This window comes from Temnothorax nylanderi, unplaced genomic scaffold (assembly GCF_030848795.1).
Source record: "Temnothorax nylanderi isolate EJ_2023f unplaced genomic scaffold, tnyl_v1.0 TNYL_tig0282_pilon, whole genome shotgun sequence".
Taxonomy (NCBI): domain Eukaryota; kingdom Metazoa; phylum Arthropoda; class Insecta; order Hymenoptera; family Formicidae; genus Temnothorax; species Temnothorax nylanderi.
This window is the reverse complement of record NW_027249344.1, coordinates 59-27818: the sequence shown is the minus strand read 5'-3', so window position 1 is coordinate 27818 and position 27760 is coordinate 59. Positions and strand designations below refer to the sequence as shown.

The 27760-nt window shown below is 40.6% G+C and overlaps 1 protein-coding gene across 4 annotated transcripts in view; it reads right to left on the bottom strand.

Moving 5' to 3' along the window:
* The window catches only part of LOC139780518 (neprilysin-1-like), a 127692-nt gene extending 107202 nt beyond the window's left edge, over positions 1-20490 (bottom strand). For 2 of the 4 annotated variants that reach the window (XM_071719180.1, XM_071719179.1), the window contains exon 1: positions 19679-19748. Coding sequence is in view for 2 of the 4 variants with exons in the window: in XM_071719178.1 (XP_071575279.1) it covers positions 4877-6232 (1356 nt within the window). In the remaining 2 variants the exon portion in view is untranslated. Of the gene's footprint in view, positions 1-3927; positions 6267-19678; positions 19862-19940 lie in introns of those variants that run through there. The other 2 variants (XM_071719181.1, XM_071719178.1) reach the window with 2 other exon arrangements.
* Between the last annotated feature and the right edge of the window lie 7270 nt (positions 20491-27760).

Genomic DNA, 27760 nt, shown 5'->3' with positions numbered 1-27760 from the left:
ATGTTTGTAAAATAAAATTAAAGAAAAATAGTGTTCCTGTTGCTATACCATGTAGGCGTGTACCGTTAAGTATAAAAAAGAGATTAAAAGCAAAATTGGATAATTTGGAAAAACAAGGAGTTATTGCTAAAGTTGATGGTGCTAGTGAATGGGTGAACTCTTTAGTTATAATAGAAAAACCAAATAAAACTTTGTGATTATGTTTAGATCCACAAGAATTAAATAAATGTATTGAGAGATAATTTTTTAAAATTCCTACTTTTAAGGACACTTTACGATGATAGATTTTAAAGATGGCTTCTTTCAGATCAAGTTAGATAATGAATCGAGTAAATACACGACATTTTCCACTCCGTTTGGCTGTTATAAATTCAAAAGATTACCGTTTGGTATTAAGGATGTATATCGCTTAAGTCAAAATAGAGGGATGAAGGTGAAATTTACAGAGATTGTGCACTTATATATCCCAAAAACCTGTGTTAAATTTGCGATTAATTGTCTGACCCGTTTAAAAGTTATTAACTTTTTAATTTCGTATGAATTCTTATGGAGATTGACAGATTATCAAATATATGCATTCAGAATATAAAGAAAAAATAGAGAACAATTCTTGACAAAATTACGGTGTACAGAGAATACATTGGCACAGATTCTCAATAAATTTCACGATAATTCACTGACTAGTTTCTGAGAAATGAAATAAAAACTGCAGCACTCTCACAGATCTTGACGTTCGACCCTAAAAACACGGCAACGTCGCACTGCGAGCTCGGTAACTATACATGTTTTTCACATTTTTGCTGCCGGTTTCCGATATTTTCAGCCAATGTTTATATACGGCCTCTGATGTTTCATTTGCCTTTATACCTTAAAAATGGGTTTTTATTACATTTCAACATTTTTTAACCTCACTACTAACCTCCCTTTTCTCAGCATGTCAATGATATAAAGGGTACTACCGGTAGGGCGTTCAGAGCAGCCAACAGTTAAAAGTAATATCAACAGTAAGGTGTTGCCACGTCTTCTTGTGTTGTTCGCTCGATATTTTTCTTTTTATTTTTGTATTCAGCGTATTTATTTACTTTTTATAATAATATTTTATACTATTGCGTGATATTTTTGATCATATTTAACCGTTACTTTTTGTCTTTATCCAGATTATATATGTATGATTATATATATATGTATGATTTTTGTTTCTAGCAGTTGGATTCAGGCAAGATTCCCAGCCAAAAGTTTTGAACCTCTATTAAGAATATTTACAAATACGCTGCCAGTAATTATAAAAAATGGTTAAAATCACTTAAATCAGTAATATTAATGTCCTTGTTATGATATGCAATAGTAGTCAACCGTTAAAGTATGCATACAACCGATATATATTAGATTTTTCAGATTACTATGCTTTTTGCTGGGAAGGTCCTATACGTGATACATCCTTAAGATAGCACCAGAAACTTTTCAAGAAACAAATGAAAAAAATTTTAGAGATGTAAAAGGTGTAAAAATTTATTTTGATGATTTAATAGTATACGCTGATAGTAAAGAAGAACATGATGAAATATTACAAAAAGTTATAGATAGAGCTAGAGAAAAAGGTGTTAAATTTAATAAAGATAAATTACAGTATAGACAAGTTGAAGTAAAGTACATGGGATACATATTTAGTAAAGAAGAAATGCGCATTGATAGTGATAAATTAAAAGCAATAGATGATTTAAAGGCACTAAAAAATAAAAAAGATTTACAGAAACTGTTAGGATTAGTTAATTATGTAAGAAAGTTTATACCAAAACTAGGTGAAATTGCTAGTCCTATGTGTAATCTGTTAAAAAAAGATGTAGAGTTTCAGTGGTTGAAGGTACATGACAAGGCGTTAAACATTATTAAAAGTGAAATAAATAAAAATATTACATTGATGAATTTTGACCCTAAGAAAGAAATTACAATACAAACAGATACCTCTCAAAATGGCATTGGTTGTTGTCTGATGCAAGAAGGGAGGCGTATGCCTCTAGAGGACTTAACAGAAAAGAAATATACTATAATTGAAAAAGAATTGCTAAGTATTGATCATGCAACTCGACGATTTTACAACTATATATATGGAAGGCCAATAAAAATAGTAACTGATCACAAGCCAAAGTGTAAGTGTATTAAATAAACGGATTTGTCAAGTACATTCACCAAGATTACAAAGGTTGAGACTGAGGTTGTTAAAATAAATATGATATTAAAAGTAGAGTACTTGCCTGGAAAATATTTATATATTGCTGATTATTTGTCTCGAAACTATAGTAGTGAAGTAGGAGAAATTAATAAAGATATGAACGAAATGGTTCATTCCGTTGAAAAATATCTAAGAATGAGTGAAAAAAGAAAGGAAGAGTTTAAATTATATACTAAAAAGGATGTAATTTTAAGTAAAGTGCGTGAGAATTGTATGAATGGATGGAAATGTAAAAAATATGAAGGAGAACTGAATGTGTATTACCAAATTAAAAGTGATCTTCATGTACATAATAATATCATATTTTATAATGACAGGGTTATAGTACCGAAGGCATTGCGAGAGAAAATGTTAGAAGTGTTACATAAAGGACATTTCGGAATAAGCCGCACCTGTGATAGAGCTCGTGGAGTACTGTTTTGGCCTGGTATGTCTACAGATATAAAAAGTATGATACAAAAATGTAAAGTGTGTGAACGATATAGATATGCTAATGTAAAGGAACCCTTGATAACACATGAAATACCAAAGCTGCCATTTCAAAAAATAGCTTCAGATATATTAGAGTATAAAGGAAAATCGTAGTAATAGTTGATTACTTAATCAAATGGTTAAAAATAATACAACTTAAAAGTAAACAAAGCCATGATATCATAGAAATGTTCAAGAAAGTATTTGCAGCTCTTGGCATTCCAGACGTTGTGATAGCAGACAATATGCCGTATTCGTCTTATGAGTGTCAATGCTTTGCAAGGGAATATGATTTTGAATTTCAGACAAGTAGTCCGAAGTATCCGAAGTCAAATGGACTTGCTGAAAGATTTGTGCAAACAGCTAAGAATATGTTGAAGAAGTCTGAGGATTTAAACGTAGCGCTTATGGAGTATCGTAATACGCCTATACAGGTCTTAAAAGATCTCCAGCAGAGTTGATGTATTCGAGAAAATTAAAAATCAAATTACCGGTTATGGAAAAAGTAGATTTAAAAATAGATAAATTTAGAGATAGGTTAAAAGATAAAAATAAAATAACAAAGAACTATTATGATCGGCACGCGAAACCGAGAAAGGAATTTGAAAAAGGAGATACTGTAGTTTATAGGCATAAGAAGCAATGGCAACCAGCTGTGATCTTAGATAAGCATAAGTCTCCCCGGTCATACTTGATTGATACTGGAGCGAATATATTAAGAAGGAATAGTAGTCATCTTAGAAAGTCAGCTATCAAACACGAAATAGTTGATGTAGCGTCAGATAACGAGTTACCTGAAACCAGTATCAATCAAACCGTAAATAATAATATTTGTGATACTGCTAATGAGCCTAATAGTGAGAGTATGGATACACGTGCTAATAGTATTGCTAATAATGAGTCAGTTAAAGAAAATATAAGATCAAGCAGATAAAAAACCATGCCCTCCAAATTCAATGATTATATATTGTACAAATTGTTCAAATATGAGACCGGCGTTATTCTTTTACCACTTAATACTCGACGAATAATGCCGACACCTGGCGCGGCCTGGGTCAAGGGCTGCCAGGGCTCTAAAATTATCAATACTTTCCAATAATTGGGCGCCAGTTAGTTTTGCGAGAACTAACAAACTCACGTTTTATCCACAATTGATATGAGACACTCAAGGGGAGTTCCGTCGGGACCCAAGGAATTTTGCCGAAGCCAAAAGAAAGTCAGGGAGATAACAAGCGATATATGAGTGTATTGAGGTTAACTTACATGTTCGTCGTCCGCCACAAACGGCCCGCACACTCGTTAACAATTATGTTCGCCGCTTCGCTTGACAAATTACACGCGATTACAACCTTTTCGTCGAAGTCGCTCGAAAACCGGCAGACAGCTGACGCGAAGACGCGGGACTGATCTCGCCGAAGACCGACGGGAGAGTCCTCGAGATCTCTCGGTCGTTCCGCTACCACGCGCCCACCCCCTTCGATCCTCGCAATCGTTGCGGGTCGATATCGCATATCGCTACCCTATTGGCTCGCCGTCTCGACGGCTCACAGGGCTCGGCGCTCGACCCGCAGGGCAGCGCGGGAAGCCGAAAATTCTGTCGGATAGACTTTTATATCGAGCGTCGATGTCGAGGGAAGGATCTTAAACATTAAATGTCAATGTCGAGGAAGAGGGTTTTCATTTTCCTGTCACACTCCCCTCCGTCGGACCTTGACATCGTAAGCGAAATGTTCGGAGGATCTCGCGCGGCCGTGCGTGCTCGTTTGCTGCTCGACCCATAGTCACCTGAAAATCTCCCTTTTACCAACAGTTATGACATTTCTCATTGGCTTCGACATTTGAGGGAGGGATGTTGGTTAGTGCGGTTGGAAATAACACATCTATTACCTTGGTGACAAATATATTTAAAGTCGTAGGTAACTTAGGTTTTATAATTTTATGGCGAGAACTACTTATTCATTAAATAAGGCAAGTTACGTAGCAAAACTTAAACGAAAATTATTCATTAGACAAGACAAGTTACGTAACAAAACATAAACGAAAAGCTTACAACTATTGCTTATTTAATTCGACGACCTTTACTTGAGTTTAACTTAATAATAATTTCAAACAAAATCAAGACAAAACAACCAAACGTTTAATTTGAATCGTCGAAATTGTCGTGGGGAGGGCAGCCTACATTCCCTTCTTGTATTTAGTAGGCACCACAACGCGAATTTCTTCTCCATCACGCATCTCCGGTCTCTCCCGCATAATCTCGTCCAGACTTTTCTCGTTCCGTGGTGAGCATATTGCTTGGATCGCGAGGAGATTCCTCTCCACCGACAATTCCCTTGCTGTTGGTTCGGTACGGTTGGCGACGAATGGTGCGGAAAGAAGTGCATTCTCCCGGATCAGGAATGCGCGCACGCGGTTTGGGTGGTCTGTAGGGTCGTCAAATTTCGCCTTGACCTTCCTCTTCAGAACTTCCGCGCCCTCGTTAATTAGGTGCCGATGGTCTTTGGGCACCAGTGCTGTAGGCCAGGTTGCGTAGTTTAGTCTTAGCCAATCGACAATGTCTCCGTACCTCACATTGCAGTCCGGACATTCTGGACAATAAAGGGACAGATCTGTGGTGCAACCCGGGCATCGATGAAGGGCAAGCTCGTGCTCTATTCCGTGGGGGTAAATGCAGTCATCCGTGTCGAATCCGTCGGCACCACAAATCCGACAAAATCCGGGACGATAAGGCAAGTTGCAGTTCTTAAAGTGATGTTCTCTTGAACGGCAGTTAACGCAGCCGGCGACGTACTTTTTCCCCACGGATGTGACAAATGTTTGGGTGCCACGATCTACTTTTGTCGACTGTATACGCTCGACAAGGAGTTTGGCCCGTTTGATTACGAGATCCTTAAGCATGCCCTCACTAATTATTCGGCAGTCGGTGAAGTACAATGGCGTTTTCTCGCTTGCGGCGCCGAGAAGTTCCGGAACGCCGAGTTCCTTTAATACCTCGTCAAAGGATGGCATCTTTGTTAACGGTAATGGCGCTATGGTTACCGAGGGGGCGACCAATGCCTTCGGGTCGTCAGTGGTCCTCGACGTCCTCTTCCAAGTTGACGACATCTGCAAGGGGTGATCTCTGTTAGGGATACGGTTGCGCTTTGCGTTCTCCGCATGGACTTCAGCGGCAGAAATTTTAGTGGGTTTCGTCAGTTTAAGGCGGGGGGGAGGAAGAGTCCGGATTTCCTCGATTAATCGGAGAGCTTCAAGGCTCGTTGCTGACGTGGCTTTCCCGCCTTCTTCCCTTGAGGTTGACTCGTTATGACTGCTTGTCGTGGGAGTTCCTGGCGCGTTACACCAGTACGTGGATTGTCGCGCAACTCCTGAACGATTCTCGGGTTCGTCGCCCCGTTTGGTCGAAGCCTCCTGCAACGACGACCTGTCCCGCTGAGACTCGCGTCTGATTAGGAGGGTCTTAACCTGCTCCTCGATCTCCAGTTTTTGTTGGAGCAGCTCTTCTAACATGCTCCTGTCGTCTCCGTCGTCCATGATGCCTTTGTCGAGATGGGTTTTGTCAAACTGTCTGTAAGAAATTAGGGTTTACGTAAACTCCGACGAGGAACCTTCAGATCCGTTACATAGTATTTGCCGATGGTTTTATCAGCTTTGTCTGCCAGTTCGACGATCATTGGCCCGATTATTCGTTTTACAATTGCTGGGCCGAGATACCGGTGGCCCAGTTTAGCTGAGTACCCTCCGGCTTTATTGCTTAATTTTTTATTCGGGTAATAAACTTCCGCGCCGATATTTAAGTCAAACCGTTTTGTTCGGTCACAATTAGCCTTGGCAAGACGTTTGTCGGAGTGTGATTTCAACTGATTTTCGACCTGATGTCGTAATTCGTCGAATTTACTCAATTGTTTAACCCAGTGTTTGACCAGGTCATCCGTTATCTCCTCATTACCATCGACGAAACATCTCCGCTGGCTTATGTTTGCCTCTCGCGCGTAATTTAAGTAAAACGGCGTGACTCTACTACCGGAATGTGGTACCGTATTGTAAGCAAGTTGAAGTTTTGACAAATCTTTATCCCATTCGTTTTGACTATCTTTTATGAACGCGGCTATCATTGGTTTTATTGTCCTATTGACGCGTTCTACCGGATTTGCTTGAGGGTGTGCTAATGGGGTAGTGATGTGATTTATTTTCTTAGCTGTAAGGAATGCTTTGACGTCTTTGTTTACGTATTCGGTACCGTTATCTGTAATAATTGACTCGGGGATAATTCCCCATTTATCGAATACCGTCTCCAAAATTCTAACGACATTTTTACCGGTTTGCCTACGTACTGGGAACAGTTCGACAAATTTCGTATAGAGATCCTGCACGACAATTATGTATACATTGCCTTTCTTCGAACGAGTAAACGGCCCTACCGTATCGATTGACAATTGCGCCCACGGTGTGAGTAGGGGTCTTGTCATCAAAGGTCCTTTCAGTGGCCTTTGATTAAACTTGACCTTCATACACACGTCACAGTCCTCGACGAAGGATTTTACGTCCTGTGACATGCCTGGCCAGTAGTGGTTCTGTCGAATTCGATCGTATGTGCTATCTCTACCTAGGTGTCCTGCCTGTGGGGTTTCGTGATTTTCGCGTAAAATCTCGAGAACTTCCGCTGGTCTAACTACTCTTTTCCACGGGTGTTCGTCATCGATCAGCATTTTCGCGTAGTCTGGTCTATGATAATATAACTCGTCATTTTCGATCTTCCATTCCGCGAATCTATCGGGTTGTTTGCTTACGAGTTCGCGTTTTACATCGTACCAATCTTTGTCACAAATCGTTGTTAACCTAGTTTGACTTTTAATTGTTTCCTCGACCGTTTTCTCCCACCCGAGGGGATCAACGTCAACGTCGTGCATGCGCGAAAGGGCATCCGGCGCCTCGTTTGTTGTTCCGCGCCTATACTCGACTGTCATTTTATGCTGTAGGAGATAGATGGCCCACCTCGCGAGGCGGCCTACAGGATTTTTTAATCCGTAGAGCCACTGTAAAGCCTGATGATCCGTGACGACCTTAAACGGCATGGCCTCTAAGTAACAGCGCAATTTATCGACCGCCCAAACCACCGCCAGACACTCTTTCTCGGTAGTAGTATAGTGCAGTTCCGCGCCTCTCAACGGTCGACTCAATACCTCGATTAGATTCTCCTTATCGCCGTCGTGATCTTTCTGTACTAGTATCGCGCCTAGCCCGAAATCACTGGCATCTGTATACAGAATGAAAGGTTGTCCCGGTATCGGCGTGTACAGTCGCGGCGCGTTGGCTAGTGCTGATTTAATCTCGTCAAACGATCCTTGTTCGACTTCCGTCCATATCCACGGAACTTTCGGACTGGTTAGTTTATTTAATGGTCCCTGAACTCGGGCGATACTTTTCAGGTGACGATGGTACCAATTTACGAGACCGTTAAATTGTCGCAACTGCGTTCGATCTTTGGGAACCGGGAAGTCAAGAATTGGTTGGATTTTTTCTGGGTTTGGCCTCATACCAAACTCGTCGACTATATAACCCAAGAATTTCACTTCTTTACAGGCAAAACTACTTTTCTCACGATTGATCACGAGTTTTGCTTCGCGTAGAACCTCGAACAAAATTGATAATATTGCAAGATGTTCCTCAAGATTTTGACTAACTATAATCCAGTCATCTAAATACGCGAATACCTGATCCGCCCACTTATTCGGGAGATGTCTTTCGGCGATTTTTTCTTTAATTTTACGCTTTAATTGGTCCATCAGACTCTGGAAAGTAGACGGCGCGCCTGTTAACCCGTATGGCATTCTCAACCATTCCAACAATCCTTTACCCTCGACAACAAACGCAGTATATTTCCTACTTTCCTCGTCCATTGGAATTTGATGAAAAGCCTCACTCATGTCAAGGGTCGAGATTATTTTTGCTTGATGTAGCTGAGACAAAATTGACTTCATGTGTTGGAGTGGGTAAGCAGGTTTTGCCGTTTGACGATTCACTGGGCGGTAGTCTATACAAAACCTCAGACCTCCGTTTGCTTTGGGAGCCACGACCGGTGAGCACGCCCAGTCGCTATTGCTCCAAGTTATGAATCCCTTTTCTAACAACCTGTCGACTTCTTTGTTAATGAATTCGCGGATTGCTTCGATGCGTCGATACGGTTTCTGCCTATGTGGGGTCGGATCTGTCAATTCGATTACGTGCTTTGTTAGATTTGTAACACCGGTGGATTCCCGATCAAACTTCGCGAATTCGGCGTCAAGGAAAGTTTTCAGTCTATTGGCATGTTCGTCTGTCAAAGCCGTTAAGTTTGTCGGTGTGACGAATCTGTGTAATATGGGGTAGGAGTATTTACTCCCCTCCAAAGTCCATTTTTTCGTCGTTGGATCAGTTTTGACCTTAAAGGACATCCAAAAGTCCATACCGAGAATCAAATCACTCGACAAATTTGGGAGGACACTAAACCATTGAGGGCCGTAAACGTCGCCTACGTCAATTATAAAAGACGTGCCCCCTTTAGTTTTAACAACTGTTCTATCACCGAGTCGTACTCCCTTTTCCGATGTCGAGTCCGAAGAAAGTTCCTTAACTTGAAAATTTTTGACTCGGTCGTAAGTTGCCTGATTTAAGTACGATCTTTCGCTACCACTATCTATTATCCCGCGAATTTTCTCACCGAAAATCGAGATCTCCACCGGTATTCTTACGACTTTAGTCGGTTCCGCAAGACCGTTGCCCGTACAAAAAATTCGACGCTGCGTTAAGCGATGGACAAGGTGCGGTGGTAATCCGATCGGTCGCCATTCTTTTAAATTGTCTAAATCTGGCGAGCTACTTTGTTTTGCGCTCTTAACGTCTGATGTCTCGTCAGTCGTCAACGTGGACAATTGAATAATTTCCGCGGGTTGTTCGTTCGAATTGACTGATTCCAGGTCGATTTCGTCCTCAGACCATTCCGAATCGCTTGAGAGCGTTTCTAATAAATCTAATGATACTGTCTCGCGATTAACGTCAGTCACGGTAACTGGAGATTGATTTGATGTAGGCACATCGGCGCGCGTTTCTAATCGATCCAGTGATTTTATCTGTTCTATATTAAATTTTGTTTTCTCTCCCTCGATTGGGCCTTCTGTGGCGGTAGCCTGAGGGGGGATTACTGCCGGCCCTGCTCGTTTCCCGACCGCGTTGGGCAATCCCTATTCACGTGGCCTTTATTTAGACAAATATGACACAAAACTTGCCGCTCCGCGGTACAAAAACGCGCCGTGTGTCCCATCTCGCCACAGTTATAGCAGAGTATTTTAGTAAAGTCTCGGGCAGGCTTTGCTTGAGGAGCCGGTGGTTGTTCGTTTGGGGTGTCGGTTGACGATTTCGCGGCTTTCTTGAAGGTCGCTATATTTTTTTCAAGCCTCTGCTTTACTAATGTCTTTGTATTGTTTGCCGAATTATTTTCCTTTTTAACATTACGCGGTTTTGTTTGTATCGCCCTTAGCTCGGTTGCACTTTCCTCGTCGCTACTCCCGCCCTCGACGGACTGAATGTCGGACTCGTCGGTGTCATCTTGCAAACACTTCAAATCCGACTTAGGGGATCTTCCGCGCGCTCCCTTTTGAGCTTCGACTGAACGATTATATAGATAATTTCGCTCATTTATGTAGTGTAAGAATTCGTCGTAGTCACGGATAGGTAAATTTAAGACTTCAAAGGTTAATCTTGGATTAAATTTGACGAGAATTTGCTTCAACTGTTCGCGAAATGACGGTGGACTCTGCATTCTTTCGAAAATGAGACGTGCTCGACAAGTAAACTCCACTAGAGTTTCCCCTTTTTCGAATTTTAAGTTACAGACTTCCAGAAAGAGTGCTCCATCGTCCTTCTTCACCGCCCATTGAAAACGAAAAGCGCGTGTAAAATCTTTCCACGTTTGCCAACGTTGTTTATTTAATAAATACCAAGCTCTATACGGTCCCTCAAAGACGCTCGACAGGCAAGGGACAAACAAATCCTTCTTTATTCCGCTCACGCTCAGCTGATCTTTCAAAATTAATAAAAATTGTTCCGGATCTTTTTCTGTTTTGGGAAACGTGAGATTCCAGTCTCTGACAATACGGCCGATTTTCATGGCCGATTCAAGTTCGCGGTCGTGCGCGGACGAATTATTTTCCCTACCACCGTACCGATTTGTTGACGAGGCGTTCCTTTGAACTCGCGCATGTTGATAACCGTCGGTTCCTCGAGTATCAACGTCGCTATCGTCCGATTCGCTGCTACGCCACGATAGAACTCCCCTCCTGATCGATGGCGATCGTTGTTCGCGCCAGGATCTGAAGTCAGGCGCACGGGTCTCGCCATGTTCTGTTTCAGATCTATTTCGCATTTGACGATATTCCTCGTCAGTTACATTTTCTTGATTTACTAGTTCGCCTTCGGAGGTTATCTCCGCGACTATGAATCTATTAGCTCGTTGATTGCCCCGTTCCGTATTCATATTTCGGTGACTGCCATTTATTAGGTTTCCTGTCCGAAAATTTACACGGCGAGGGTATGATGCAGCTTGCGGGTTATTAATTAACATGCGATTGTTATTACCAAATAGCTCGGTTCCGTACACCATTTCTCGCATATTTTGATTTGCCCGTTGTGTCTCTTTGTCAATATTCCGTGAGCCGTTCGACGATTCTACGCGTACTGGTTTTCTCTGTCCGCTCTCCCGGCGATACGGTACGAAAGCTCCCGGGGGGCTCGCCGGTCTTTCTCGCGGTGGCCCACGTACGTTTTGATATAACAGCTGTATCTTTTTATTTATGTCGATTAGGTTACTTTGTTGCCTATTTCCGGCCGTTTTTGACAACCCGGTATTGATCTGGCTAACCTCTACTTCGTTGTCTTCTTCGTCGCTAGTGTACGCGGGATCGATTGTCTCGTTATTCGCTGTTATACCGCGCGTCGCGCTTTCCCCTCTAGACGCTAAGTTGGGCGGCGCTTCATCACCCAACATATTTAATTTTCGCAAAAGCAGGTCTATTTTATCTTCGAGAGTCTCGACGCGTGCATATTTTGTATCAAGATGGTCTAGTCTCGTCGTCACGGTCCCGAGCGTCATTTCTAATGAATGCCAACGCGGATTCTCGTTAAGTGTCGGGGTCGGTCCTCGCGAACCTCTCCCTCTACCCACTGGCGTGCCCCCCCGAATGATTTTGGGAATGGCACCAGTGGCTCGCTGTGTCGAAGCGGCCATGTTCGAGTCTCGAGCGGCGAGCGAGCTCTCCACCCCCACGTCCTCAATGGTTTGTGACGGGATGGGCCCGATCTGTAAGTCTCCGTTCGACGCGTCCCCCCTTGGAAACGTTTCGTTGAGCGGCATTTGTGAACTCTGGTCATTTGACGGTTTTTTATTACTCGTTTCTATTAATTTCGTTCCGGCTCTGGTCGTTCGTTTAGGTGGCGAAATAAACATAGACGTCATGACGTTAAACTGCGTTAGTCTTGCTGGGGCCTTATCCGACAGTAATTGTGTGTTTCGGTTTAATTACTCGGTAATTATGCCAATGCTTAGTTTGACAATTTAGTGTCTTAATTTTGGCGTAACCAACTACTCCTTTAACAAGATTCCACTAGAAATCAATAGCTTAATCTATTTACAGTTGTTCGGTGAGTCGACCAAAACTCGAGCTATGTCGTCGACTTTCGACAACAACATGTAATACTTATTATCAGTCAGTGACTGAGACAGACTCAAGCCACCGGAATGTCGTCGACTTTCAATAACAACGCATAAGTATGTGCCCCCTCAACAATTCATAGCGGTATAAATCCGTTGACAGAACGCGTACAGAGTAAATTACCGAATCCCGACATCGTTATTGGCACATGTAATTATCGTGTTTACAGTTTTCCGGACTTACTCCTCAACGATTTGTCTTGCCAAGACGTTATCAATATTTCGAGTTTATGTTTATAATCGGGCCAAGATTCACAATTAAATTAAATTAAATAAGCGGGTAGGTAATAACGCAAAATTACAATAAATAAATAAGCACATATTTAAATAACAATTAAATAATTCAGGTGACAGGTAAATAATCAATCAATTAATAGATAATAAATAACACACAAGCAATAAGCAACAAGCAAAATAAATTACTGTTATAAAAGAAACTTTGAAAGCGTTGCGAAAACAATTAATCAAATAACGCAGAAGCGATAAGCAATAGGCGAAACATGTTATTGCCACAGAAAATTTTAAAGCGCTGTAGAATATTATTCATGCGTTAAGCGAAAGAGAGCCGAACATGGCGAGATAGCTGTGTTGTCAAAATTGCCATCGAAGGTCTCTCAGTGTTTATGTTTTCTGATTCGATCGCTCACGCGAATTCCACGTGCTATTGTTCTCTGAACTATTACAATCCGAACAGTTTCTCGTCATGCTCGACTTTACAAATAAATTCCTTCGGATCTCAGTCTCCTGAGTTGCTCACAAAATTTTATAATTATTAAAATTCCACAATTAACAAAATTTACGATTATCAAGGTTCTTACAAGTATTTTACCATTGCCAGTATGTTACAATGGCCAGTATAATTCTAATTTGCAATTAAATTTGCCGACGTGGCCCCACGTTGGGCGCCAAATGAGACCGGCGTTATTCTTTTACCACTTAATACTCGACGAATAATGCCGACACCTGGCGCGGCCTGGGTCAAGGGCTGCCAGGGCTCTAAAATTATCAATACTTTCCAATAATTGGGCGCCAGTTAGTTTTGCGAGAACTAACAAACTCACGTTTTATCCACAATTGATATGAGACACTCAAGGGGAGTTCCGTCGGGACCCAAGGAATTTTGCCGAAGCCAAAAGAAAGTCAGGGAGATAACAAGCGATATATGAGTGTATTGAGGTTAACTTACATGTTCGTCGTCCGCCACAAACGGCCCGCACACTCGTTAACAATTATGTTCGCCGCTTCGCTTGACAAATTACACGCGATTACAACCTTTTCGTCGAAGTCGCTCGAAAACCGGCAGACAGCTGACGCGAAGACGCGGGACTGATCTCGCCGAAGACCGACGGGAGAGTCCTCGAGATCTCTCGGTCGTTCCGCTACCACGCGCCCACCCCCTTCGATCCTCGCAATCGTTGCGGGTCGATATTGCATATCGCTACCCTATTGGCTCGCCGTCTCGACGGCTCACAGGGCTCGGCGCTCGACCCGCAGGGCAGCGCGGGAAGCCGAAAATTCTGTCGGATAGACTTTTATATCGAGCGTCGATGTCGAGGGAAGGATCTTAAACATTAAATGTCAATGTCGAGGAAGAGGGTTTTCATTTTCCTGTCACAAATATATATAACAGTTATAAGGGGAAGGTGTAGTAAGTATAGGTGGCGCTACTCAGAGATTGGTAGGACGATGCGACATCATGTAGATGTAGAGACAGAGAGAGTTACGAGGAGTGTCTTAAGAAGACTAGTATATTAATTGAGATATTCTGAATAAATAAACATATTGAAATACAAGTCTACAGTAATTATCAACAATAGTACAGGATCCTAATATAAGATATGTTAAGCTAATAGGCCCCATCTGTTGATCCCACCATGAAAAAACCCCGCCATCTCATATTAGGATCCCTATCTCATAACAGGGGACTTTCCTCTATATGTCCGCTATTAAATCCGATATTAAATCCGTCATTTTGTTTTTCGTAATTTTGACTTTTTATTCGTAATCCGCGAACTCGAAAATATACCAAGTTTCGACTAAATCTGATATTTTTTAAATATATATGTCCGCCATATTGAATCCGTCATTTTGTTTTTCGTAATTTTGACTTTTGATTCGTAATCAGCGATCTCGAAAACCTTAGTATACCAATTTTCATTTAAATTGAAAAACGCCTTCATATTTTGGCCAGGTTTTTGGGATTTGGGACCACTGTGCATTGTTTCGATATTAGCTTTCTCACTGGGGACAGCGCCAACGACCGCCGCGAACCCAATGTCTACGCCGATCGACCAAAACTCGCGATGGTGAAAACGAGAAAATAATATGAGTCCGCCAACGTTAATCAGTTGACCCGAAAGTAATAGAAAGAAGATACTACGAGTCCGCCAACGTTAAGGGGGAAGTACCTTTCGAGGATAAAAAAATCGATTTGTTTTTTTTGCATTTTCTAGAAGTACATAGAGGAAACCGGGGCGAAGTCGTCACCGGGGCGGAGTCGTCATTGCAATTATCTCGAAATCTGTATGTTGTGTGAACTCGCCATTAATACTGTAAACGCGGCTTATGGTGCCCACGTGACCAACGGAGTTTAGTGAGGTTATATGCCATGTTGTGATTTTTATCGAGGCAAACGTGTTTTCGGAGGTCGAAAGTAAAATTTTTTGCGCGTCGAAATTTTGTAATATCTTAAATATTATTGTGTCTCCGAATCTCAAAGTAAGTGATTCTAAAGAGCAATGCATGCTGAATACGAATCCAGTGAAGTTTTTTTATTTTCATTGATTTCTAATATTTTATGAACGACCAAACTTGAAACTTGTGTCCGGGGCGAAGTCGTCACCAAGCCATATCATGGAGGCTTCTGGCGAAAATCAAAGTCAAAGAAGCAGCAGTGGTCAGATTCCGGCGAGGACTTGGATAATATGTGCTGCGTGTGTTTAGAGATGACGGAATAGACCTGACGAGAAACGTGCGAGCGTAGGGCACATAAGTGTGTGCGCTTTTCTTGTAATTATTTTCCGCCATCGTGTTTTAAATTAATGTTTCCATTTTTCCATTGAAAAATAATTAATAAAATGTATCCTATCATTTTTCATAATCGGAATTATGAATTTTCATTTAAAATTCAGTCCGAGAATGGAGTGACGACTCCGCTCCGGCAATTTTGACATTTCAATTTTTGCACTTTTGTCGTTTTTACTGTATACCAGTTGAACAAAGCGACGTAGACCAAAAATGTCCGTATAAATTTTGTAGCCAAGGGTTCATTCTTTACAACGGTATACCACATTTTACTAATATTATTTGTTTTGTTGTTAAAAAACGGCATCGAAAAAATAGTGACGACTTCGCCCCGGTCTCCCCTACTTTAAAGAATTTATCCCCAAAAGTTGTATAATAAATTCGAAAAATTACAGAAGTTACAGCCTATTATTCGAAGCGGCGCGCAGGTCAAAATCAGATTGCTTAATGGGCTTTTCAAAGTTTCGTCATACAATGACTGTAATATAGTCCTGCGAACGTTAGGCAAGTATAAAAGGCTCAGGAAAAGTTTTCAATATTGAAAAAAAAGAAAAATTTAAGAGGAAAGCGCTAAAACAATGATTTTAATTAATATACTTTTATATTATGGACTAGCAGTTAGAAAACATTGTGGACAGTGTGGAAGTTAAAAAACATTGTGACAGTGTGGAAAGCATGAAAAATACCATAAATGTATATAATATAAATACACTTAAGCATTTATGGTCAACTGATGAGGACCCGCAGCCCGATTTATACCTCGCCGGCGCCGAAAGTTGGGGCAAATATCGACGCTGCAGGATTATTAGATTTTGTTCATAACCGCATAGGTTAAAGAAGACTTTCTATTTTGGCCTGGAATCGTATATAAGGCTAAAACTTACGTGAGTACCAGAAAAATATAACTAAGTTGTACTCAAAACTTTAAACGCGTTTTTCTCGAAACGACATTTTTCAAACTGGTTTCCACGATTTCAGACAAACTAATGAGCCAATCGGGAGGGGCTACCGCCTCTCCACCGCAAGCAGGGGTTGGTGGGGGTGGACCTCGTTTCGCCTGGAAAGTTGAAAACCCGAACCGTATAATGATAGACCTCGTTTCGCCCTATAAGCAGAGGTGGGGTGGGATGGAGTGGACCTCGCTTTGCGTGGAAAGTATAATGCTGTCCAGAAAATCATTCACGCGAAGCGAGGTCCACTTCACCCCATCCTACCTCTGCTTATAGGGCGAAACGAGGTCTATCATTATACGTTTCGGGTTCTCAACTTTCCACGCGAACCGAAGTCTACCCTCACCCACCCCTGCCTGCGGGAGAGGGGATACCGCCCCTCTCCCGCCTACATGTGTACTGTCTATACCCTAGAACATATGTAACTGGAAGGGGAATTGTCTCATTTTCATGACAATGGTAATTGTGCAGTATAGGGACCACTCTCCGATGACCTTGACCTTGACATATGTTGTCAAGGTTACCCTTCTAAGTGACCTTCAGAAGGTTTTAGCTTTCAGTCATTGTTTGTTAAAAAATTATTAACGAAAAAATGGGTTTGTGGCGTGCTTTACGAACTCGTTTAAGTAGAGGTGGTATTAAACAAGATAAGTTAGTCGATCATCTGTGTGAATATTTGTGGCAATATACAATAAAAAGAATTGGAGGAGACCCATTTTATGTATTACTAGATGACATAAAATATGTGTATTCAGGAAATTAATAGAGAATATATAATGTTTCATTATGTACATATATAAACGAGCTCGTAAAGCACGCCACGAACCCATGTGACAACTCGTCTCGCGTGATATTACTTTTTTACGAATCATATTTTTTGTGCACAAATAGTCTATTAACTCGTCGTATCTTGTCGTTAAAGCGAGAAATTCATAGAATTTCATTTTCCGATAGTTCAACAGGATGTTATCTGTACGAAAACCTATCGTATACCGGCTTATTTTCAAAGAGTACAGTTTCAAATTCGCAAGAAATATCAACAACAGTAGGAAAGGTAATCAAGGACAACTTATGCTTAGTGAAGATTGTAATATGAAAGCATATAGTCTATATACGGTGTCAGAAAATTACATTTTATTTATTAAATTTTTTTGTTGATAACTTTTTAACAAACAATGACCGAGGGCTAAAACCTTCTGAAGGTCACTCAGAAGGGTGACCTTGACAACATATGTCAAGGTCAAAGTCATCAGAGGGTGGTCCCCTATACTGCATAATTACCAAAAAAATTTTACATGCTTTAAAAAAATTGAAGAAATAGTTCGATTTTAATAATTCTAGTTCCAACGATAACTGAATATGTGTAGATTAAGAATCTGTTTTATTTTTTAATTTCAGATTACTGAGTGTCCAGATTTTAGAACCGTGGGACCTTGCGCGTTCGAACACATCGCGCAAATATTTGTATAACTTCCGTAACTCTGATTATTTCTACTTGTAAAAATTCTGAAAACTACATAAAATGTGTGTTGATATGTGTGTAAAACGTAGAATAAATCGACCGCATAGTTTCCGAAAAAAAATCGAGAAAAATAGCCTCGTTTTTAGCCCTCGAAAGGGTACTCCCCTCCTTAATCAGCTAATCCGAAAGTAACAGAAAGAGATACTACGTGTCCGCCAACGTTAATCAGCTAACCTGAGAAACAAGGGGGAAGATGTAATGGAAGGAGTTAGATGGTTGGATTGAAGAATTGAAGTATTGATAGTCTGATGGCTTATTTAAAAAAAAAAGGAAAATAATAATAAGATTTACTACTTGTTGATGTGTTACGTTCAATCTGGATCTCTTTAGGTCCTGTAGATAGAGGCTCTCGTCGATACTTGGTGAGTTTAAGTTCGCGCACAGAATTAAACTTGAAACTCGGGATCGGATTTGATGTTCGTAAAACGGAAGAGAAGGGAAGTGAATTGAACTGAAGAAATAAATCGGAGGGAAGAGAATTTGATCTAAGAGATAAACCGGGAGTAAAGAGGTGAACTGTCTAAAGAGGGCGAATCCTACGATGTCGCGGTTTATATAGAAAAGTTCAAGAGATGGAAGGGGTGGATTTTTTTTTCGTTGTGGGATATGTCAGGTTTTTGTTTCGAGGATTTTGGTTGGTAGGATATTTCCACCCGGTTTTCGCCTATCTATTGGCGAGCTAGGTATAATTATCTTGTTGGGACGGGTGCGACGTGCCCCTTGTATTCGAATGTGTATGCACGCCGGTCGTCCCTGTAGTGGCAAAACTTTTACGTTCTGGACCACTTATTTTTCGTACGTTAATGGTATAGGTAGAGGCAGCCAAAAAGACGTTTCTGATTATGTTAACACCGCTCTGTAGTTTATTACGATTGTCACGAGGAATGTGTATGTGGCGTGTGCGGCCATGGTACAACGACTACACTCTACGAATGTACAAAGACTACTACTCGGTCGAGTTCGCTCCGATTCGAGTCGGGATTGTCGGGAAGATAGCGGGGGGGGGGGGGGCTGGCGCAGGGCCGTACAAATCCCAACATATCTATTTTTACGGCTGTCCATTGGCGAGTCTTGTCATAAGGCCCTCGCCGTCTTATTTGGAGATTTAAGTTATCGGTTTTTCCAGTGACTTATCCATTTTTTAATTATCGCCGGTCTCTCTTTTATTAGGGCTCTGGGTCCTTGGTTTATCTCACAACCCTGTTTTTGTATTAACAGACAACGCATAGTCTTATATCTTTATTTCCGTTACATGCTTATAACAGTTACAGGATTTTTAGAAACGCACGTCCCAGACTCTGTTTTTATTTGTTGAGACAGCTCGTTTAATATAATAAAATTTTCTGTTAAACTTTTCTTGAATTTAAGGGTTTCTTGGCGCGCCATGTCGCCAGGTTTATAGTTATAGATCAGACAAAGTTGATAAAAACGTAGTCGTATATGCCTTGTCTGTTTGGATTTCATTACCTGGAAGTTTCCTCTCGATTTCTCGATCTCGTTTAAAATAGGAAGTATCGATAGGAAAATTGGAAATGTCGAGATCATAGCTTACTTGCCGATGGATAACCGTAAGTGCTCGGTTACTCACTTTAATCTTAAAGGCTATTCTGGATTTTAGGAAATTTCCGCGAAAAAGAGAAATCGTGGAGTCCACAGGACATGACAAATTCTTTTATATATTTGATATTAGAATATTAAAATATAATATTTTGTAGAAATGATAATATCGAAGTCATTACCATTTTATATTCCTCAGAGAGCTCATGTGGATTTTTCAAAAATTCGGGATATCCAATTCGCTCGTTCATTGAATCAGCCTTTTTCTTTGCCACTGCCCGAGTCTCGTCATCCATCCAATGATTTTCGACCAACAGTTCGTTAAAAGCTTCGCGAATTGTCCGAATCATTTCTAAAGCAGTCTCCTGAAAACCAGACTACATTTCGACCCACAGAGCAAAAAGAATTCGTTGTAGCTATATTTCTGAAATGGAAAATACTCACCTTACTTTCGTGATTAAAATTTTCGCGTATAAAAAGAGCTCCTACCGCCATCCCGAGTTTCTTATTAGTCCACTCAACGCATTGCGACCATCTATTCCTTTCACTAAGAATACCCAAAAGGATCTTGCGAAATTCGATTCGTTTCTGCTGATATTCATCGATCATATGAGGCATAACCGACATGACGAATCGCCACAGAATATAGTTATGTAAAGTTCTGTGAAATTAATTTTACATAAAAATTCAAGGATTCGTGATATTTGAGAATCTCAAATTCAATCGAATCTTATCTTTAGGAAGACATTTATAAACTTATGATTTTTTAATGAATAGAAATTTCAAGGATTAGGGAAATATTAGATATGTCTGACACGCGTGACGAACAAAAAATATAGCGGAGCGAACGAGCAAAGTTTCTTTTCACAACAGAATGATAGAAAAAACGTTTGCAACATTATTTATTATTTTACAACAGTATCATAAAAAATGTTTATAGCATTATTATTATTTTACAACAATATAATAGGGGAGACCGGGGCTAAAAGGTCATTTTTTTCGGTGCCGATTTTTAACAAGAAAATAAATAATATTAGTTAAATGTGGTATACCACTGTAAAGAGTAAACCTTTAGCTACAAAATTTATATAGGAAATTTTTATCTACGTCGCTTTGTTTAACCGGTATAGAGCAAAAACGACAACGGTGAAAAAATTGAAATCTCAAAAATGCCGGGGTTTAAGCGTCACCTCCCCGAGGCTAATCAGTCACACTGCATTTTCACTACATATACGTACATCTAATCCGGAAAAATTATAGGATACATTTTAATAATTGTTTTTTAATAGAAAATATAAAAATATAAAAATTTATTTAAAATTTTTATGTAAAACATTATTAAAAAATAATTGTTTTACCTATTCCATAAAACAATTTAGGCACGTGAATACAGAGGTTAACCAAATCGTAAACTCCCCAACGGCACGTCATATTGTCAACGCGGGCAACCACGGGGAACACGCGTGACGGCGTTCCGGTGCCATAGGATCAGCGCGGACCCTCGAGCAACCTAACCAAACCGCGTTTCTCGCGGGGGAGCGATAAATAGCGACAGGGGGGTTAGAAAAGCTCGCGGTGGAGCGCGACCATTTTACCGACTCGACGACGACGACGACGACGACGACGACGACGACGACGACGACGACGACAATGACGCCGAGACGATGCGGCGAACGCTGGACGATGCGGTCGCACGCGCGACTGTCACTGACACAACGACCAACAACGACGATCTACCGCGCGCGCGGCATGTCAACTCTCGCGCGGAAATCGCGGGATCTCAGAGCCGTGCCGTGCCTCGCCGTACCTCGCCGACGTGCCGTGAGCGCGAGCGATCTCAAAAACAACGGTCCGCCATCTTTTCGGTCGGCCAAAACACCCGTTTTGCGACAATACGTGCGTACCTTTTCCCTCCTATACAAACTGACGCACGTGCAAGGGAAGACAGAATCACGCTCGAGGGAAACCTAACCTGAAATCGCCGTGAGCTGAAGTCGTGCGCCCGGCGCGCCACAGTGACTGACCAGCCCCGGGTGCTTACTGACTGATTAGCCCCAAACACAAGTTTCAGGTTTGATCGCCCACGAAATATTAGACATCAACGATAATGAAAAAACTACACTGGATTCGTGTTCAGCATGCATTACTCTTTATAATCACGTACCTCGAGATTTGGAGAGCAAATATTATTGCAGATATTACAAAATTTCCACGCGCAGAAAATTTCACTTTTACCTTCCGAAAACACGTTTGCCCTCGTAAAAATCATAACACGGCAGGTAACCTGCCGAAACTCCGTTGGTCACATGGGTACCATAAGCAGCGTTTACAATGTTGATAGCGAGTTCGCACAATATACAGGTTCCGAGATATTTGATTTGATGCTTCAACCCCGTTGACCTTTTAGCCCCGGTCTCCCCTATAGAATTATAAATTCTTTAGTCTTTCAATTTCCCTATGCCTCAAATCCATTATTCTCAAATGATTCACAGCTTGCAAGCGTGTAAATACAAAAGATGGGTCAATAGTGGACCTTCTAATGATTTAACACGCGAAAGACTAACATATCCAAGACCAAGTGCGTATTTTGTTGAATACGATGTCAACAACAGCTTTGTCTATCATTTATCCTTCCGATTGACGAATGCTGACCGTATAAGCTACAGTGAGAAAAAACTGGCGTCGAGAGCAGCTGACATTATTCTTTTTGAAAGACACGGTATATGGGACAATTGGTGTCGCATCTTTGGCAAATGTTGAGCTACCGTCAAACTTAACCATTATAATATAAATACCGGCATACATTCACTGTATTCTTCGATTTCTACATTCGGCTTATAAACGATGTCAATGATCATTCCAAACGTTCCATTGCAGAAACCTTTCGACACATTCAAATTTTTTTGTAAAATTATCCGAGTTTCAATAGATAAAATCAATTTTGCTGTCATGCCTTGAGCGTCATTGACAGAAGCAAAACGTGCTGTTTGGTTATTGCGAATTGCATTGATGACAGTCACTGGAGTTCCAGTTTCGCGTAATTTACGATCATTGTAGTCTAATATAGCATTATTACGTGACATTATTCTTAGTGTATTTTTGAAACTACTGTGATTACAAAAACTAATGAATCGAGTACGTAAAAGTTTATAATCATTTAGGGTGACTCTACTCGTGATGTTTTGCAAAACACATCTAAACATTAATTGCTTTTTCCCTTGTTGGCGCATGACTATTGTAAAAAAAATACTTTATTAAATTGTAAATAAATTGCTTTTCCTTCCATTGCCTTCAGATTGGTTGATTTTAGCATCTGATATAATGCGATTTCAGATACTGGTGGCAATTAGTTATAATCTCCACAAAGATACACCGTATATCCCCGTTATATCTTCAAATAAATACTCACTGTATTCTGGGTTTAGCCTGGCGAAGTCGTTGATCAATTTGCCTCAATGTATTCAGACCTAACATTGACATTACAAATTTATGTCTGAAAACTCTTTTTGTCACTTCATCAAATCCTTTCCTTTAAGTTCTTCATTATTTCTCTGTCTTATTGATAAATAATTGGAGTGCTGAATGAATCGTAGCACCATTAATATTATTTGCTGCCACACCAGTTGGAGCCATTAAACTTACATTTCCCTCATCATATTGCTTCCTCATAGAGGAAGCTTTGTTTTCGTAAATTTCGTATATGAACCTTTGATTGCGTATAAAGTTGGGTTTAATCAACCAAATTTAATGAATTATATAGAAATAGGGTAGAAGAAACCAAAGAAAAGATTGTTTTTTGAGTTTTTGATGCTAATATGTTCAGAGTGTTCTAAAACGTCGAAATATTGCATTAAAAAAATATCGTATGTGTGTGTGTATGTACGGATTTGATGTCCGTGGTTGCTCTACTTCCGCAAATATTGAGATATCAGGCTGTTTTTTTTTTAATCGATAGAGTATCATTCAAGGAAGATTGGTATTGAATTTGGCGATAATCAGTAAAGGGGTTCTTTTTTTCAAAATTTTGAATTTTTTAAGAAATGTCCGTGGTTGCTCTAACTTTTGTAAATTTTGAAATATTGGGCTATTTCTAATTTTATTATATTTTTCAGTCTTTTCTACCTCTATTTCATATATAATTCTTTAAGATTTGCCGAAGGTCGATGAAGGAGTTACCGATTTCTGCTAAAAAAGTTACATGTATAAGTTGTACATGTAATTTTATATAGAGTATTATTAAAGAAAAGTTGTTTTAAATTTGCGAGAATCGGTTACCGATTTCTGCTTAAAAAATGTGTAACGATTTTTGCTTAAAAAATGTGTAAGTTATTGATGGATAAAATATCATTTAAGGAAGGTATTGAATTTGGCGAGGATCGGTGGAGTTACCAATTTTTGCTTAAAAAGTTACATGTATAAGTTATACATGTAATTTTATATAGAGTATCATTAAAAGAAGGTTGGTATTGAATTCGGTGATAATCGGTAAAAAGATTCTTTCTTTATACAAAATTTTGAATTTTTGAAAAATGTCTGTGGTAGCTTTAACTTCCGCAAATTTTGAGATATTGGGTTATTTCTAATTCTATTATATTCTTCAGTCTTTTCTACCCCTATTTCATATATAATTCTTTAAGATTTGGTTGATTAGACGCAGCTTTATACGCGATCAAAGGTCTATAATATTTGGTGAAATGTCTGTGGTTGCTTAACTTTTGAGATATCGTGTTATTTCTAATTCTGTTATATTCTTCAGTTTTTTCTTGAATTTGGTGAGGATCGGTGAAGGAATTACCGATTTCTGCTTAAAAAGTGTATAAGATGTACATGTAATTTTATATAGATTATATTATCATTAAAGGAAGGTTGTTTTGAATTTTGCGAAGATCGGTGAAGGAAGTTACCGATTTCTGCTTAAAAAGTTACATGTATAAGTTATACATGTAATTTTATATAGAGTATCATTAGAAGAAGGTTGGTATTGAACAAAATAGAAATAGATATATCCGCAATTAGTAGGGATCATTTTAGTAAAAACATTAATTATTTAATTGATTTTTGTAAGAGTATAACAGATATTAGTATAACAGATATTAGTTGCAATAAAGCTTTATTACAATAAAAAAAGTGTGCAAGTAGAAACTTGCACATTGCTTCCTCATAGTTTTAAGTGTGCAAGTAGAAACCTGCACATTGCTTCCTCTATGAGGAAGCCAAATTAATAAATATATACTAATAATTATGCATAAAAAAAAACAGGCTTTCTCATAGAGGAAGCAATGTGCAAGTTTCTACTTGTTTTGGTTTAATTTTTCGAACTATTTCATGTATTACGCAACTTTTGCCAGTTTCAGCGCTACTTTGAATAATAACCAATTTTGACCGAGTGCGTCTATTAATCTGATTGTCCAGGTGATCTAAAACAAGTTGTTGCTTGAGATTTAACCGAACTGGCATTGTGTCATCTCCCCGAACTGCGACGTCGTCAGTAGTTGCTCATTTTTACAAACTGAAGGGCTGCTTCATAATTATAATTCAGAATATAACACCTCAATCATGTGTGAAGTCAATTTCTCGATTTCCTAAATCAACATCTGCTGAAAATTATTTGGTGCAATGCGCATTAATTCCATCCACTCACATTGATAAATCTCTACATTTTTGTTGCTTTCATTTGCGCTTTCGTCGGGCTTACTAAGTTCATATCAAGTTGCCAATGATCATGAAGCTGATTAAAAGCATTTTTCCAACTTTTATCCTCATTCCGAAGTTCATCTTTAGCTTCACTCGTATTGAATTTAGCTTTCGGACATACATGCACTATACGATGTTGTTTCGCGATATACGACCGCCTGGCCCTCTGTAATCTATCTATCTACGGCTCTCCGGACCTAAGGAGGTCCTTGGCCTACATAGAGAATTCGCCTCCAGCTCTCACGGTCCCTGGATTTAGTCTTCCAGTTCTCTATATTCAGCTTTTTTAAATCGTCCAGTACTGATCTCCACCATCGGTTTCTCGGGCCCAGTTTCACAAGTGTCGGTTAACTTTGAACTTTAGATTAACTCACTCTTCGTCTCTTTCTAAGGGGGACGTTAGAAGTGGGCCTCGGTCTGCCTCTCGGTCTCGTGCCACGAATGTCATTGTGCAGTATTCTCCTGCAAGGGTCAGATTCTTCCATTCTGTTCACGTGTCCCAGCCATCTCACAATCAGTCTTCCTATTCTAATGTGCGTCTCTATATCAGAGTCGTTGTAAAGTTAATACAACTCTTTGTTAGTTTTCCTCTTATGTTCGTTCTCGTTGATCTTGTTTGCACCAAAAATCTTCCTCAAAATTCTTCTCTCGAATACCCCCAGGTTTATTGCATCTGACGGAACGGTCGGAAGTGTACCTACCCGATTTGGATGCGCTTTGGATAGTTGTTGAGCATCAAAAAACATTAGACACGTATTTTTTTTTGCGGCGTATCTCGACGTTAGGGGTTAAAACAACCCCTCGAAAATAACGGATTTTATATTTTTTTTGCGAATATCTTCGAAAATAAGGCGTAACGACAAAAAATTTGTACGAAATGTTTATGGCTTTTTGTGCTCTTTACAATGGCGTAATCAGATTTTTCAAATTGTCACATTTTTTAATTTAACCCCACCCCCACCTATTATTTTTTGCCAAATATACAATTTTTTCAACGCAAATTAAGAGCGTCAAATGCCAATACATCCATGTGTATTTTTTATTATGAGACCATTATTAGATTTTGGCAGACGAGATGATATGTGGTATAGGCGTCGCGCTGTAGGTAGGTGTTGCGTTATTTCTGTTCAGTTGCGCCGTACGCTTAAAAATTTCCATTTCAACTCCGGGATGACCGAAAGCGCTGATGCAAAGGCCAGCGCAAGGCACTGACAGCGAGAGGTTAACGCTATTTCGAGAGTCCTAGACTAGCAACGGAATGTCGACTCCGACATTATAAATACCGCCGAATTGTAAGATCGGGCGGGCAGTCGCAAATCATAATCTGAACGAACACGTGCGTCACATTAACCGCTACAATAATATACTATCCCGGTTACGGCACAACAAAATCAACAACCAAATTCACGCATTGAATATCATTTGCTTGTGTCATAATTCCGAAAAGCAAGCATTTCAGATCATAAGTCTGAAGTGTAAAGAACTGTGTTGTACGCTGTCGTTTTGTGAACATGTAAGTGCATTTTATTGTTAACTTTTATTGGTTTCTTACGTTTGTTACTTTTTCTTTGATATTGAATATGAATATAATTTTTTATTCAGCTCTTACTCAATTCTTTGCCAGTCTTGCCAGTGACTATATAATCTTTTTTGTTCATAAAATGTCACGTTGTAACCACCTACTATAGTATATTGTGCACCAAGGAGAGAAAGCAGCGTTTTTCAGACGAGTGTGATTTGCCGCTCTCGCCTTTGGCTCGGGTGGCAAACTTCACACGAGTCTGGTCTAGCCGTGGAGGTTCGGCGCCGGTTCGTACCATATCCGCAGCAGGTCTCCAAGGTAAAGAGCCTCTAGTCGATAGACTAATGTAGGTAAGGGAAGTCGGCAAATTGGATCCGTAACTTCGGAATAAGGATTGGCCTCTGAGGAGCGGGGCGTGTCGGGCTTGGGTCGGAAGCGGTTTGGCTGACGTGCCGGGCCTGGGCGAGGTGAAACCATCGGCGTTCTCGCGCCGGTCCCGGGGATCCAAGCTCGGTCCCGTGCCTTGGCCTCCGCGACTTCCTTGCTGCGAGGCTTCCGTGGCGGCGCGAGCCGTCGTGGTCGTCCTCTTCGGCCGCCATTCAACGCTCAGCTCAGAACTGGCACGGGATAGCCCACAGCCATCGCTGAGCTGGCCTTAGGACACCTGCGTTATTCTTTGACAGATGTACCGCCCAGTCAAATCCCCCCAACCCCCGCCTGGCAGTGTCCTCGAATCGGATCACGCGGGAGTATTAACGGCGATCGGCCGCGAGGCCTCACGCCACTCTGACACGCTTGGTTCTAGAACCCCGTGACCGCCGGGGCACGAACCCTCGGGGCACCGCTCCGCCTACCGAGTAAGTAAGGAAACGATGAAAGTAGTGGTATTTCACCGGCGATGTTGCCATCTCCCACTTATGCTACACCTCTCATGTCTCTTACAGTGCCAGACTAGAGTCAGATCAACAGGGTCTTTTTTCCCCGCTATTTTTCCAAGCCGTTCCCTTGCAGTGGTTTCGCTAGATAGTAATGGGGACAGTGGAATCTC